At 36.7% G+C, this 17704-nt stretch overlaps 1 protein-coding gene across 2 annotated transcripts in view; it reads right to left on the bottom strand.

Moving 5' to 3' along the window:
- The window catches only part of MTA3 (metastasis associated 1 family member 3), a 143858-nt gene extending 126167 nt beyond the window's left edge, over positions 1 to 17691 (bottom strand). Inside the window, exons 1-3 of one of the 2 annotated variants that reach the window (XM_026072290.1) lie at positions 17597 to 17691; positions 16813 to 16880; positions 14819 to 14912 (exon numbers count right to left, since the gene is read on the bottom strand). In XM_026072290.1, coding sequence (XP_025928075.1) covers positions 14819 to 14912; positions 16813 to 16880; positions 17597 to 17624 — 190 coding nt within the window. In that variant the 5' untranslated portion in view covers positions 17625 to 17691. Of the gene's footprint in view, positions 1 to 14818; positions 14913 to 16812; positions 16881 to 17525 lie in introns of both variants that reach the window. The other variant, XM_026072289.1, reaches the window with a different exon arrangement.
- Positions 17692 to 17704: the final 13 nt, after the last annotated feature.

The following is a 17704-nucleotide window of genomic DNA, read 5'->3' as shown; positions in this document are numbered from 1 at the left end:
TTTAAATGTGACTCAAGCCGCTCTATGGTTAAACATCAGCCAGTAATAAAGTTAATCTCCTCTAGTATATTACTTTACCTTATCTAAGTCATAATAACCAACCATGTGCTGCCCTCATCCACTGCAACAGAAAGCAAGAATTAGTTTAAACACCGAAGGAAAACTTAAAAGGAAGGATGAACATTCCCCCCTCTATTGCCACCAGCTTGCTGACAGTGGTATTTTCAACAAGTGGTCGGCTGAACCAACCACTGGTTGTTGTTTCCATAGAATCACGAAAATACAGAATAATTCAGATTGGTAGAGACCTCTAGAGGTCTCTAATACAAACTTCTCCTCAAAGCAGGCTCTGCTGTCTGGTCAGAACAGGTTGATTGCTCAGGGCTTTATCCAGCTGGGTCTTGAAAATCTCCAAGGACAGAGACTGCACAGCCTCTGCAGTCAACCTATTCATGATGAAAAAGTTCCTCCTTATATCCAGATTAAATCTCTCCTGTTTCAATTTATGCCTGTTGCCTCTTGTCCTCCAGCTACATGCCACTGTGCAGAGCCTGGCTCCATCTTCTCAGTAACCTCCCCACAGGCACTGGGAGGCTGCTAGTTGGTCTCCTCTGAAGCCACCTCTTCTCCAAGCCAAAGAAGCCCATTTCCCTCAGCCCCTCCTCACAGGGCAAGTGCTCCAGTATTCCCAGACATCTTGGTGGTCTCCGCTGAACTTGCTCCAGTTTATCAACACCTTTCTTGTACTGGGGGACCCAAAACTGGACACAGTACTCCAGATGTGGTCTAACAAGTGCTGAGTAAAGGGAAACACTCACTTTCCTCCATCTGCTGGTTATGCTCCTGGTGACACAGCCCAGGACGCTGCTGGCCTCCTTTGCCACCAGGGCACGCTGCTGGCTGGCATGTCCAACTTGCTGTCTGCCAACACCATGGGGCCTTTTCCCCAGAGCTGCTCCCCAGACCTCAGTTCACAGCCTGTGTTGTTGCAGGAGGCTCTTCCCTCACAGGTGCAAGGCTTCGCCTTTGTCCTTGCTGATTTTTTTCAGGTTCCTGTTGGCCCACGCCTCCAGCTTTCTAGGTCTCTCTGAGTGATGGCCCTGCCCTTGAGCGTATCAACTGGTACACCCAATGTCATGTCATCCGCAAACTTGATGAGAATGCACTCTGTTGCCTGCTCCAGGTCACTGATTAAGACAGGTCATAGTATAGATCCCTCCTCCAGGCAAGTATGACCCATTAATCACTACCCTCTTGGCCAGACCATGCAACCAGTATTTTATTCACCTAGTTGTCCATCCATCCAGATCAATTCCTTGGCCTAACTCCTGGGTGTGCCTTCACACAGGAAAGGACATAAAKGCACAAAAGAAAGGACAAAAATAAGAGACTGGAACTGGGAAGGCAAGAGGGAAAAAACAGGACCACTCCTTTCAACAGCAGCAAGGACTGATGCTGAATTAAATCAGCAGTATAGCCAAAGACCATGGTGCATTAATTTCCTACCTCTTATATTTAATTGCTTCCAATTTTGAAACAGTATCTCAACTTAGCTGCATCTGGATTATGCAAGCTTAGAGAGAGAGATTTAAATCACTATCACGATTTGCAGAGTTACATTAGTTTTCACCAAGTTTGTTAAAATACCTTTAACTTTAAACTAGATCAGTGCAAACTTCAAAGACTATCACTAGGGCTTACTTTCAGAAGTTTCTAAACATTTTTCCTTTCTTGTGTACCTTTTTCTTCCATACTCAGCTCAAAAATCGATATGCATCATACATACTGCCAACTATTTTAAAACCTACAGATAAAAAGCTGAGCATGCCGAACAGCAGCAAGATTACCACAGAGATCAAAGGAAATACTGATGTGCATCAGTCTCTTTTAAGCTTGGCTGGTTGTGGCAAAAGTATCAAATATGCATTTGGCAGTTGGATGCTATAGCAGTAAGTACTATAAATACAGATTTTAAGAAAGAGGGAGTAAACCTATTTACTGCCAAAATGAGTACTGAAGATAAACGTTAAGTCTAACTGTATGAACCATTCTATTCAGATTGAAAATAAAGAGTTCTCTTAGGTGAACAGTTGGCCAATTTGCTTAGCCTGCATGAGGTTTCTTGCCACACGGTGTGTTATACTAACTTAGTTGTGATATTTAACCTCCTGGTGCTGTAGTAAAGCAGTTTAATCAACTTTATGAGCTAGACTGCACATAGTTATGCTGTCAATTTTACTGAGAAAGTGTTTACCAAAGCTGAATTAATTAGCTTTACTTACATCACGTCTGTCAGTACAATATTCAGATTGCTGTCAGAACACGTAAAATCAATTTTATATTTGCTGTTACTGTCAGGTAGGATTAGAAATTTAAAGCATAATTTCTATGGTATTATGGGTCATTTAGCTAGTATATAACTATTATTATATATATTATATAACAATTCTGCAGGTAAAATAAAGAGACTGACTGCTTGTGTTTACAGTGAACAGGTGTACATATAACTCCTTTTATGTAGCGTTGATAGACATGCAGCCTCCCAGAGGTTAGCCATATTTTTCTTACAAGGTTATCCGGGTGATCCTCCCACACTACATTATCATCATTGTTGTAACAGAGGTCACAAAACAAAGGAATAATTACATTCAACAAGCATTAGGAACTAATATGTCAAACCAACTCCCCAGTAAGGTAGGATTATTTGAAAATCATGCCAAAGTTTTTTTTTTTTTATGAGTAYGTCTAAGTAGCATGTTACAATATAATAGTAATAGAATTCCCTGAATGACAGTCARTTATAACCAACTTGGTAACTATCTCATGTTTGTCATAGGCCTGTGGCAAAAATATTTAACGAAAACTACCTCAGTTTTCATTACCAGGAAACTCTCCCCTCCCAAATATGATGGATGGATTTTTTTGGATAATTAGTCTTGGAGATTTTTGAGAGCAAGGAGCTTGTGGGTAAAAGGCAAGGAAGGATTACCTTTAAAAGTAATATGGATTCATAACACGCTACAGTAATAAATATACCTTAATAAATTAAATGCTTCATGAATATGTAATATACATGGGTGTGTCCACTGCACAATGAGCATTTTCAATATCTAATTACTGGTATCAAGCTCATCAGCTGAATCAGAAGTTGATTAGTAATTTCTGTAAGTGTATATACATTTAGAGCTGGGGTAGRAAGGAAAGTGAAAAGCTTTACTTCTACCTCCAAATACAGGCTGGCAGACCACTCGCAGATACTCAAGTGTGGGATCCGATGCTGCCAAAGCAGGAGGTTTGGAACCTGGGGTCTTGGGCAAGAAATACAAAGGCTCTCTGCAACAATGCCAAGTAGATGGGAGAAGAGCATGCTCAAGAAAACTCATTCCTTCAGAGCAGTAAATACATTATATGGACCACTTGTTACCAAGGAATCAGAGAGACACATGCCTGCTCTTCAGAATTATCAGACCTGGTTTTGAGAAGGGATATCCATAATTTCCATTTTCATAAGACCAGTGCTATTAGCAACTTCTCCCATTACCTGGATTTTCATTATTTCCTTACAGACTTCCTACTCATAATATCTTGTTTTAGACTGTCTTTCTTTTAGGAAAGGCAACAACAAGTGTGTCTGATCTAGGAAGCTGACAAGTAGTATAGTTGCCACTCCTTAATAAAATGTACTGTAAATATTAAAGCACATATTTAAAGAATTAAGAACCTCAAAAATCTCATGTCCTCTGTAAGAACCTGGAGTCCACAGTTAAGATCTACACTGGCATTTTCTTTCACTGTGTGATAATGATAATCGGAGTTTGAGAGATCTAAACTGCTTTTCTAATATGGAATTCACATCTTCAGTAGCAGGTAAACAGCTTTTCAAAATTTACTGGCAGAAAAGAAAAGGCACAGATTGTACAAACACTTTCCTATCCCTACTCAGAATGGCATATGATTCTTCTTATAGAACACAAATGATTTATCTTCTCCAGCTGAATTTCGTTTGATTTTTTTTGGGGGGGGGGGGGGGGGGGGGTGACAAAAAAGGAAAGAAAAAGTGAGTTTGTTCAGCACACATAAAGGATTTGTATATTCTGTTCTTCAGTAAACTTAAGTAAGACACATTAGAGTACTACATCCAGGATTTTGAAGTGAGAAAAATATTATCCAAGACAATGTCTACTCAGCACCAGCATGGTAAGAAAGCTTTTTGGTTTATAGACCTGATGAGATGAGCAAAGCAAAAGAAGTTCATTTATTCTGATCATCTGTGTAAGACTGTAAACTCAAGGTTTTTTTCCCCATCTTCAGCTGTGCTTAGAAGAGATTTACTTCCCAGAGAATGTTCTTTCCTCGATGTGTGTACATTGATCTCATGATTCCAATTAATGGGACACATACATGTGCACTGAGAAAACTATAAAGTGGTATGAATATAGATCACTTAAAATCATTAAAGCATTTTAAATCACTAATTCAGATGCCAGTGAAAATCAGTGTAGGAATAAACACCACATGGTATTAACCAGTCAAACCTTTAAAATATATAGCATTTTTGTCTCAATTAAGGTAAGTGTCTCAATTAAGGTAAGTGTAATAAAGTTTTTCTACTTTTAGTATTTTGTTTTGTATATAATATATTTAAATACCACTTTTGCTATAATATCAAGTAAAATATCAAAAATCACCACCATTCACTTATTACATACTAAATATTCAGTATTTGACCCTGGCATTTTTTCCTTTTATGAAAAAAATAAAAAAAGAAAAAGAAAAGGGAAGAGCATTATGAAAGTATATGAAGCTAGAAACCCTCTGAAGGTTGAAATAAATACAAGATCTGCCCTCATATCAAAGCCCTTTTTCTTGTACGATACTTGGTAGAAGATCTTGGCCTCTTGAAGCCCCACTGAGAATAATACTATCAGGATTTCACTCATGACAGCAGCACTAGTCAAAGGATCTGGCCCAAGAGAACTCTCACACAGGAAACGGCCACACAGGTTACAGGTCACTCACCCTGCCAACATTAACAATTTCTACACTGGTTTAMGTCAAAACAAGGCTGCAATTTTATTACAGGGAACCAAAAAAAGACATTAGCTTCAATGTTGTATATCGCTGCCACAATCTTTCATGCAAACAAAACAAATGAAAACTCAAGCCCATCACTTGTCATATCAAAACGGAAAGATTGTTAATTCAGTTGTGCTGTTTCTTGACAGATGCTTAACAGATCATATGAGCAGAAAATACATGTTTACATAACCTCTGGATGCATGCATACATTATGCTCTATGCCCAGTCCAGTAACTACGCAATCTGCAGGGAAGATACCTCATACTATGATAAATCTGCAAGCAAGTTTTGGATTCAGACAGCCAGTGACAGTCACAATGAGCTACTTAGCTCTCCAAAATCTTTTAGGAATGTGATAATGCAGAACAGGGTTTTACTGGCAAAACTTAACATTTTTTTTCTACCAGTTAAATCTGTTTTGCCCACAGGTGTGATATGTGCTTCATCAGTACAAAACACATCTGCCAAGATCCTCACAGAAGCACTTGTGTAGCACATGCAGAATCAAAAGGCAGGTTTACACTACAAAGTTTCCCCTGCACCTACAGTTACGAATACTAGCTGAGAGGAAAAAGCAATGTATTGATCAAATAGACAAACCGTGTCTCTAAACAGCCCAGCTGTTTCGGCCAGCCACTCTACTGCTCCATGTGGACCAGGGCATGTCAAACTCAATAGATATGGGAACAAACCACAGCAGTACTTTACATACGAATCTGATCTGCTATTTCTACTTTTCTGTAACAACTCACACTACATGAGTCAGTTTGGGTAGGAAGCATTACATCCATTTTCACACAGTGCTTCGCCCAAGCTAATAAGCTTTGCCTCTATCACACTCTGAAGTTACAGGCATGCAGCTGTATCACCTAGGGCAACTATTACCAGCTTCATTCCACTGTATGATATATAGAYGTATTCGAGAATTACTGCTTGGAAGCCTTTAAACCACAAGGCCTGGCCCATGCTCTGTGCATTTACCTGCCCTGTATAACAGCAAAAGAGTCTATTTTACTAGAGGGTTTATGTCATTCAGGCTCCTAAATGATATAAACTACTGATTCAAGTATATCAGAGAACTCTTTGAAGATATAAACTGCATCTCTAAGGGGAACTTTACAGATAGGGAAAACCTAGCAATGCTTTTGTAGACTAAAATTTATGCCTCAGGTGCTTTTGTATGGTGTGGGTGTACTGGGGAGAGGATGGGAAAATTCACTTAAAATTATAAGCTAAGAAAAAAAAAAAAAGTAGAAACACCTGAGATCATGATATCTAAGAGGCATGAAATATCCTATTCATCTTAGTGAGACACTAACAATTATGATCAGTAATATCAATGTCACTAATTTTTTATGCGTCATACAAGGAAAAGAAATAGCATCATTGGTCAGCCAAATTAACTGCCATTATTGAGACAAAAAAAAAATATATATAGTATTTGAGAGATGCCAGTTACATATTTTCTACACATTGAAAGAAAATCAGAGCAAGTAATCTGGCAATACTGACAGGCATATTTAAACTTGGTAGAGGGGGAACAAGTCCTGAAGAACATAGGGGAATGTAGAGAAAACACAGAGGCTTGGCAATTTTCTGTGAATGTGTCTGACTYAAATATGAAGAATTCATTTACGGGCAGAGCTCAAAAAAATGCCACTTTCTCCTTTATCCCACTTTGGAGTCTCCACTGAGGCAACACACTAAATAACTGCAATAATTAAGGAGTTAAAACAAAAACCAAATTTCAGAACAATATTAATTTACTTCCAAAACTATATACCTTTAACATAAATATAAATTAAATTAATAATTTGCAGCTTTCCACTCTCCACTGCTACACAAGTTCATGAAACTAATGACTTTTTTTTAGTTTGTTTTTACACACACAGAGTTTGGTAGTAATGTATTTAAACTATAAAAGCTCCATGTTTAGATAATAAGATTTTTAACTCCAAAATCTTAAGTATGTCACCAAAAATTATTTATGTATTCAAAAGAGATCAATAGATGAGGCTACTAATTCTGTTCATGCAAAAATTCAGATGTAGTTACACAAACAAGCTGCACAGAGTGGACAAAAGATTTCTGCATGTACAAAATCCTACATACCCAAATGCAGACCACATATAGTCAGGTGAAAAAATGCATTTATGTAAATTTGCCATCAGAGCTAAGATCTCCTAAAATTATGACCTTCGATAGGAACCCATTCACTCCATTAGCTAGCTGTTCATTAATGTTCACTATCTAGCAAGACATTCTGCACCAACAGAACTGGCTGAACGACCACAGCAGTTAATAATTCCACAAGACACTTAGAGCTGACAGTAAACTGGTTAATGAGACAATATACACTACAGTTAACTACTAATTATAAAATGTCATTCACAAAACGAAAACTCTGATACTGTCAGAAGCAAAAAGCTTCTCATTACTGCCTCTTTATTGCTTTTACCATTTGGGAAAGAAAAAAAACAACAGCAATACACAGTTCCTGCATAAAATCAAATGAACAAAACACATAATTTATGAGACTACCCAAAGCACCCTCAAAAAGGATAATTGGGAGCCTGGAGACAAGTTTCTCCTTGGTGACAAGGACACGGTTTTGGACAAGGCTTGTTCTATTTCAGTAAGTTCTGAATCCCCCCTCCTCCCCCAAACAAATTACAACAGAAGTCATTCTCTTGGGTAAAGGAAGGAAAAATTCATGTTCCCTTGTTTGATGAGATCAAAAARGGCATGTCTTCCCCACAAAAAATCATTGCTCAAGCTTATTTGTCAGTGAAAGTGATAGGTACACTAATATGAAAATACCTTAGCATCAAAAGCTACTCTGCCACTGATTAAAGAATGTTATCTATATCATCCTTTATTGGATGGCGTCTTACCCATATCATAGACTTCAGGATACCCAGAAGCAAGATGATACATAACAGCTGAATTTGCTAGTGCTTATTTACAGTCAACTAATAGAGATATGTAAACTAAGTAAAATATGTAAAATTCCGATCTCAAGCAAGACAGCCATTGGAACTCATTCTCCAAAACTTTCCTGGCTTACCAAATTTGGTTTTGCCTCTGCTCTCCAACCCACCTTCAAAGCAAACGTAAAAGTCTTCTGATGGTTTGCTCACAAACAAACTTTTGAAAGCCTGGTCTTTTCTTCAAAGAAAGCAGGGTAGAAATGTGAGGTCAAAAACAATTTTCTCTTAATTCTTTGGTACTCACAGAAGAAAAAACAGCTAAGCAGCAAACAAACACTAGCTTATGTTTACAGAAGACTTGAAATTAAGAAGGTAGCATCTCATTGAACCAGTTACACAAGTCTGCTCACCCACTCCTCGGGCACATCTAGCAGCCAAACCTTCCTCTTCCTTTTAAACCCTCCAAGAGATTTTCCTGTCCTTGATTCCCAGCTCTGCCATCCCACTCCTTAGCTCCCTTCCCTGATATCTAACATCCAAAAAAAGTTGTATGCATCATCACAAGGCAATAGCAACAGACTGTTTTAGTATCAAGCAAGAAAGAGGCCTTCTTGGCTAGTGTAATTAAAACATGAACTGTGCCCTAATGAAAAGCCTTCTGCAGAACACTAAATTCAATGGAAAAACCACTTCCATGTTTCTGCAAAAGAGATGAAATGACCAAACTCTTGAGCTCTAAGGGTTTATTTTCTCGCACAGATGGGAACATAAGTAAGACCCAAATGGTTTATTTCTGTTTTATTGTATCAAGACCAGAGATACAATGATCTTTTTTTCATTGGAAAGACCACCTGCCGAAAAGGCAGCTCTTCTGGACTTCAATTCCCTTGAAAGAGAAACTGAACTAAGAACACTCAGTGTTTCTGAACATCTTTTCCCCGAGAATAAGTGTCAACACCCATTTCCACTACAAAGAAACTGTGTTACTTTATTCTCCAAAAGTTGTATTGAGGATACAACAGTTTCCCAAATAAGCGCTTCCCAAAATAAAAAAAATTGTAAGAATTATTTCAACATTTAAAATTATGAAGATGGATCATATCTGATGCAAGAATAAACATTTGTCTCTGATTTTCATTAGACAAACAGCACCTCTATCTAAAGATAGATGGTGGAAACAATATGCGTTCTCAAGTGAACTAATGGGACAAAGAAGTCAATTTTAAGGTTTCTAAGAAAACTTCCAGTCAAAAGAAATTTTTTTATTTTAAGACATAATGAATTAATTAATAGCAAAAGTCCCTCACTTGAAATGATTTTTCTGAAAAGGGATTTTGATTACAGAATTAAAAAAAAATATTTCCTTTCTGAATAACAGCTCTTTAGTTTGACACGCAAGGAATTCTACATTGAAAAAGATGCGAGACAAAAAAAAAAATTTTGGCTGTGTTATCCTCTGACTGGACAAAATAATACAGTAACACTGGATTATTAGTGTTTTGAATTACACTGAGCTAACTAAGTGACTAAGAACAACGCTGAAAAACAAGCATTTTACTTTGGAGGCCTTTACTCAGCCTCCAGGGTACATGTTCGCGCACACACACACACTTTTTTCTTATAGTTTGAATATATGAATTGCCTTATTCCTGGTTTAGTTTTGTGTACTTTGAAAAAAATACTAAAAAATTAAACTTTCCAAGTTATATTTCTTGAATTGTTGAAGAAAGCAGAAACAAACATTCTTATGTGCTCTACCTGGAATTGAATATTAAGAAGACTACTATGCAACAGMAACCATATATTCAGAAACCTGGTGACAAATATGAAAGCAGTTCGCATTTCATTTTTGTATATTTTGGAGAGTATTAATACAAGCCATTTGTATTGTATGGTAAACAGTATTTCTCAAGTCAAGTTCATTTTCTTGCCATCTCCTATGCTACCTGCTACACTGTTGTTCAGCTAAAATAAAACACTTCCAAAAATCAGGTGAAATATTAACAGCTGCATTCTCTTGGATGCACCTGGAACGTTTGGCACTCACCACGAGACTAATGTACAATGACAATATGCCAAATAATTTTGCTATTTTTTCCACAAATGTGAAGCATCTTTGCATAAAAGTAAAGAGCGCTCAGCAACAGCAAAACTGCTGTATAAGAATAAACTGTTTCCAGGACTCCTGGAACATTCTGGATATTAATATTTAAAAAAAAATCTTATTTTTTAAGCTAATTATTTATAAAGTGCTTGGATCTTTTAATGGGAGTTATAAAAATATATAGCTATATTAAAATATTTTTCACCAACTTTAGAGAGGTTTCATAAGAGTATTATTTTACAGTTAGCAAAACTAAAGCGCAGAGAGAATACCTGATTTGTTTATGAACATGACACATCAGTATCAGACCCAAGGTTGGAACTGAGTACAGACTCCAAATGTTCGACAGAAATCACTAACAGGACTTTTCCTTTCCTTTTTCCTATCCTACAAACCTCTCCTGCACTTTGTGCAAAAATTTTGTAAAAGAAAAGCCATTTTGCATAGCAATGAGACATGAAACATGACTGTTCAGGAGCTGAAGGCTAGAAAAATGTCATTAAAAAAAGTAAAAATACAACTACAAAAGTAAAGACAGCAAGTGATCTCTACAAAGAGCGTACAGAACAGTAAAAGGGAAAAAAGCAGATTTTGACTAATGCTTTTGTCTTCTAAAAGATCTCAGTTTTACAGTTGATCTCACAGTTATTGAAACTGATGTTTCAGATTATTTTTAAACTGACTCTTAGGTCATTCATAAAAGCATCAATTTTGTTACTCAGAAAAATTACATAGTACATGGACTTTATTGTACATAACACATTCACAGAAAAATTCTGGGCCTTTAGTCAGGAGCACCGCACACCTAAGTCAAGGTGAGCTCTAAGTCAGAAGACAAAGGTCTCTGATGGCAGAAAAGATTTTTTTTTATATCCTCCTCAGGTGGCTGACTAGACAAAAGCTGTTTGAGGAACTGCGATAGAAGAATAACTTCAGGCACAGTATTACATAACAGCACATTACTAGATAAAGAATTTGAAGGATAAGGAACTGTAGAAAAATGGCCTCCCGCACTCAGGCTGCCCTGGCCAGCCTCAGGAAAGTAACAATGCCTAAATCTCTTACAAAACAAGGAAATACAGGAATTTAGCCCTTCATTGCAACACCAAACCAATGATGGTATGCAGTTAGTATAGTCCCCTTCCCAGCGATTAAAATCTGCCCCTAAAATGTTTACATCAACCCTGCTTTATCTTAAGGATCTGCCAGATTTTACAGATCCAGCTACATCTGACAATTCCTCTTCCAATTCTCCACACTGCCACATTTCATTAGAAAACATCCCTACGCCACCCATTTGGTTGTTTGCCCCATTTTAATGGGCTGTGCGTTTTTGTCCCGTATCTCCCATTCATTTCTTATGTACTTCAGTCCTCTGTTGCAGTAACTCTTTACCGCCTTTTCTCTCCTTCTCATCTCTCGCTCTTCTTTTCCCCATGACGTAAGTCTCCCCTGCCACACAAAGAGAGGAGCGAGCTCCTCACAGCGAACTCGCGCCACTGCACCCTGAGCCGAGGGCAGTGGTTATGCTCCGCGAGCTGGGGGGCATTGCGCTTCTCAGGGAACTCAGCATCTCTGTTCAGGAGGCTGCGCAGCATTGCAGGCAGCTGATTTGGGCCAATATTTTGGTTTGGCTCTTAGTTTGGCTTTATCGCATACTGTTTTATAGTAACAGATGTCAAAGGGGGAAAAAGTAATGTCTTCAGGGGTCAACAAAAGATTCAGAAATCCCCTGGATTTCAGCAGCTGCAGTTAGCTAAAATAACTAATTCCAGACCCTATAGACTAACATGATACACAATGCCAGTAGACAAAGAAAAACGCTATGTTAATTAGCCAGAAACCACCAAAATTACCAGAAACAGCAGAGAAAAATCACAGGAAGTACCATTTCCTTGTAGATTAGTGTCAGATACCTTAAATCAAGGGAATTTTTGTCCGAGTATTTTAGAATGGCCTCAAGAAAAACTTGGTTTTACCCCCCAAGTTTTTAAATGTACGTATCTTGAACTTTTTTTTTTTTTTGAAGACTTCTTCAAAAACACAGCATACTGACACGCTCTACCTGTGATAGTATCACAGACCTGATTTATTCTATTTTTCCCAAACATATTTTTAAATTGTTTTTGAAACTGATTTCAAGAGTTATTGAAAATTTGTTCTTAAATAAAGTTCTAAAATATTTTCGCATGAAATAATTTTTTTTTATTAAAAGGGACCCAGATCTACATCACAAAATGTGAACTTCAGAAATTAAAATGTCACCAAAAAAAACCCAACACCTGCCCTCCCCTTCCCCCCCCAAATTTTTGAAAAGTGTATTAGTCAGGATAGTTTCCTCTATAAGGAAGAAAAGAACATTGCTAGGAACATAAAATTTCATTTTAAAAAGGTCAAGCTGAAAACTTAGAAGATTTCGCTGAACACATACATTGAAATAACCAATGACTGAGCTAGAATTTACATTCTGTAAGAATTTTTTATCTTTTAGCATTTATTTTATAACAAAACAGGTTAAAATGTTGAAGTATCAACATGTTTAGCTACACAAAATATTCCCCAAACATTCAACTCGTAAACATCCAAATATTTTGTTTACATACATCATATTTTTAAACAGAACACTGTGGTATTCCAGAATCAAAACATTTAAATTGACGTGACACTTAAATACATCTGCTGTATGAGCTGTACAGAAGATCCAGTACAGCAGGCTTTCACTGTGTGCTGCCCCCTGGAACTGGAACATACCTTAGCCGTATAGATTCCTCACATACTGGTCAGAGGGAAAACATCACGCACAGAGAAGATGCTGTCCACAGAGAAACCTACTCCCTAAGAACAATGGGTTATAGGCCTTATGACACACCCAGCATAGAGGCACCCTAAGGATGTTTGTTGAACCAACCAGAAATTAAATTATCATCNACAGAATTTCAATACAGAAATCATGTGATGGAAAATTCCATGGTGATTCTACTGACACCAAACTGCGAGTATGACGCAGTGAAAGAGCGCTGGACAGTCAACAAGTGCTTTACATCAAAGTGCTGACAGAAGGGCAATCTAAACAAGCTTACACGGGAAATGGAAAAATCTGATTCACTTTTTCAGACCAAACTATGCCTACAGTACTAATATCCCCTTTTCTAAAAACTAAGCCAACCAAAAAAGGTAAAAGGACCTATCTTTTAAAAACAAATGCAAAAATTGTATTTCCAACAAAATTATTATCCTTTTCATTTCTCCTTCGCCCCGCCACGCTAGAAAATAGAAAAGCGCTGGAAAGCTAGTGAAGCTCACTAGAACATTTATGTTTCTATGCATTTCACATGGAAGCACTCAAAGAACATAATGATTGCAGGGACTGAATACCATCAAACAGGTTTACGAAAAACTTAAAGTGTACCTAACTGTATTACAAAAAACTTTAAATAAATCATCCTCTTAAAAGGTAAACAAGATATGTCTACCATCGAAATACTGCACTGTTAAGCTTAGACAACAGCATAATGAAGAGAATTAGAAGTTATGAAACTGTCTACCTGGTATTTCTGCCTGCTTTAAACACAGATCTAGTACTTCTTCACAGAACTATCATTTTATATACCGCATACTTAAATCACCTCAGCTTCTCTGTGACAATGAAAGAATATAACAAAAGCCAAAATCTGTCCGCTTCTCTTCTCTAGAGGTATTTGCATGAGTACAATTATCACAGTTTGACCTTAAGCAAATTGTAAGATGTTTTCTTAAGAGCATAATTACTCCATCATATATCTGCACACAAAATATGGCATTAGATAATATCCTTAAAGATATCCATACTGATATATTACAAAATACTTGGAGATTTAAAATACCTATGCCACATATTCACGTATTAATTTTGAAAACTGAGGTATCATTTAAAACTGACTGCATTATTTAACAATACATGTTAAGAAACTTAGAAGATGTTGACATTGTAATTCTTCAATTACTTACAAACGTGAGAGCAATATTTGGAAATAATTGTTTTCTCAAGCATCTCAAATTCTTTTAGATTCTGGTTTTTGCTTCAGAATTTGTAATTGTAGAAGTATGGAAAAGTGTGCTATTTCAGTTGTTGACTGAATGGCAGCTACCAGAAACAGTAAGTGTGTGATAAAAACAGGACTTTCTTTTTCTACTACCACCATTTCATTGCTTTTCTGAAAGACGAGCAAGATGATGCCTATAATTACTAAAGAATATCTACATGTACCATAAGGGCACGTGATAGCTATCTTACAAACAAATCTCCAAATGTTTTTCAGTCTCCTGCAATACACTTCAGTCCTTTCAATACTACTTTTATACATGTGTTTATGTCTAAGCCAAGAAAGTAAAATCAAATCCTCATGAATGCTCTTAAACTTAAGTTGACTTGCACCCAAGATTTACTTTTAATATAAAAAGAAACATAGCTGTATCTTCCAGATCAAAAAACATACGTCTATTTGAACCGAGACTTTCAATCATTTTAATACTGTTTAACTTAAGCCCCAAAAGCAACTACTAGGAGTAGGGCCAGCATCAGATAATGCTAACCATATAACTGGATATTAATTAATACCTAATATAAAACATATTCTTCATTCCAAAGAAATGCAGTTTCAAGTAGCTGCAGAATCTGAACAGGCTGTGATAAAAAGACCAAGAAAGTTCTACACAATCTACTTACTAGCATGCTTATCTGCAAGCATTATAAGACTGTTGGAAATATCTCTTCGTCTGTAAAAACACACCACTTTTGCTTCCACATTTCCATTTGCAGTCTAGAAAAGAAAGACAAATTAAGTCAGAATCCATCCTTGCCCAGCTGAGTAGTAAGAATTATATGTTTACTATTTTTTTCCTCATATTAGTATTCTAACATGATTAGTCATGCTGAAATCAACAGAATTACACAAATAAGAGCTTCCTGATAGATGTCAATATCAATTTCAGTTCACATAATTGCATTGATTAAAATTATTTATTCATAAGAATTTATTTATATATTATTTTCTTACTTACAAATGTAGCATCAATATTATGCTAACATAAGAATCCTTAAGAAACATTAGATGCTTGCGAACATTTCTTTGTAACCTGGTTTTAGACAGAAATGCATATTTTAAACTACCATGCCAATTTTCGAAACCATATTAAATATAACATTTATTTGAAAATTCATGTCAGCTCATAAGATAGAAGTTATTTACTTCACAGCTCTGTTTGCATGACTTATTACAGAGATTTACCTTTTGAAAATGACAAAATGACAAAGATCTACTAATATTTTAAAAATTGCACCTCCTTTCTTGTTATAAATTTTAGAAAGTTAGTTATATACCTCAAGCTATTTATTTTATTTACAACTCAAGATGTGGCACCATAAAGCATTAAATTTTAAATAAGTTTCTTAATAAAAAAAGAAAGCATCTTATGTGCTGTAGAAGGACAACCAAAGCATTTCATTATGTATTTGCATAACATCTCCATGTTTGCTCAATGCCTTTAACACATGAATAGCACATAATTCACAATTAAGGTATCTGGACTATATCCTGGAAACCTCTCTTAGAAAATCAATACCTGACTCTGCTCTACCATCCACAAACAAGATTAAATTATAGCAATGCAGTTTAAAGATAATAAACATCACATTTGAAACATGATTGGAATCACTTCAATTGCTGTAAATAAAAAATATTCTTCTCCAATAAAAGTCCAAACTGATTTGCCACATACAAACAGTAGATGAATGGATGTAGTGTTGGATAGCGCTAACAAAGAATGTGGATCATGGCTGGAGCAGTCTTGTATTCCATTAATAAGAAGAAAAAACTTTTCACAGTTCATCAAGTTTTAATTTATTTTCTAACCACAAAAAACTCATGATTCTTCACATCACAATAGGGATTTTGACTGTTTACTTTTGACATAGTTTATTGGTAAATTGTAATACAACTACATGGAACAGTTTAAAAAAAAAAAAGCTTTATTTTTTTCAAAAACATGCTTAGCAGCACAAGAAATAAGAAATAATTATGTTTTCCTCAAAATGACACTCTGAAAAGCACCAACTCAGTCAGTAAAAACACACTCAGGATAAAGACAGAGAATACAGACTATTCCTATTCAAGACCCTGGCCTTCATTCAGAGCTGCCAAAAAATGCAATAAACAGCAACAGAAACTTTGTATTTATTATTTGACCATTGCAAATTCTCACTGATACCTACTAGCTTTGTGTGTGTATATATACACACATACATATCTATGTGTGTACGTGTGCATATATATACATACACACACATACAAAAGCAGGCACATTACATGACCACTATCATTCCAGATAGATTCACACTGTCATCACCATATAAAGAATTAAACTCATTACTCTCCCGAGCATTCATAGGATTGTTTATTCGGCCTGGGGATTTTTCACTCCTGACCACCCAGAATGATCAACTGGGTGCTTTCTTAAATAACAGGGTAGAATTACAATGTATCACATAGGGGTAATTCAATAACTGAACATACAGAAGACACACAACAGATCTTAAGAATGTACAAAACTTTCAAAAAATTCTACTGATGGAAATCTTGTGGGATGGAAAGAGTTCTCAGTTTTTGAAAAGTGCACTGACTATTATCAAAGGTTAAACAGGAATCTTAGATACTTGTGTACCTTGTTAAGCTCTTCAATTCGCCTGATGAGATATGGATTGCTGGAAGAGTTTTCAAAATATACATAATCTACAATAAAAAAGAGAAAGATACTTAATTACTTCAAAAATAATGTATCTAGAAGACTATCATTTTTGTTAGTGCAAGGTGTTTTGTAAACCTAGAAGTTGATAAAAACCTGAGGCGTTTCACTCGATGTTAGATGCTGAAGTATTTCTATACTGAGATTTTTCTCAAAAACTTATTTTTATATGGTCAAAAGTATGCATCAAATGCTAATTACACTTTTGATTTGATGTTCGACTTGCACCATACATCTTGCAAGTTATTATTTTTTTCTTTTAAGTGAAACTGGGCCAGGACATAACAGCATATAAAACCCTTTGCAAGGCTGTGGCACCACATTACAGTGGAGCAACCTCAGGTAGCTCATTTGGCTCTAGAGAGTGCGATTGCAACCTCTGGAAATTGTTCACAGCTGCCTATTAAGCTCACAACGAAAAGGCTGAGAAGTGTTGATGTAAGCAGTAAAGTCTACCCAGACTTCAGCAGCGCTACTCAAATAAGGATTACTTTCATGAGTAAAGGGGATTACGACCTACACGTCCTAACGAGGGAGCGTCCACATGGGGGATTTGCAGATGTATCAACACACCCCAAAAGAGATTCACACCAACTGCTGTCACCCCTTTTCCTTTGCACCTTCGCCCTCACCTCACCACGCCATTAAGGAGAAAAGACAGTTTTAAGCACCCAGCACCGCACAGACAACTTCAGCGGCGCACCTGAGCGCGCTGCCGGGACCGCAGCCATGTTCCCTTCGCGGCGCAAAGTTACCCGCGCCCATGGCGCCGCGCGGGGCGGCGGCGGAGGGCGCCGGGGGCGTTTTTCCC

Source organism: Apteryx rowi, unplaced genomic scaffold (assembly GCF_003343035.1).
Source record: "Apteryx rowi isolate R43461 unplaced genomic scaffold, aptRow1 scaffold_34, whole genome shotgun sequence".
Classification (NCBI taxonomy): domain Eukaryota; kingdom Metazoa; phylum Chordata; class Aves; order Apterygiformes; family Apterygidae; genus Apteryx; species Apteryx rowi.
The sequence above is the reverse complement of the archived record's forward strand: the minus strand, read 5'-3'. Positions and strand labels throughout refer to the sequence as shown.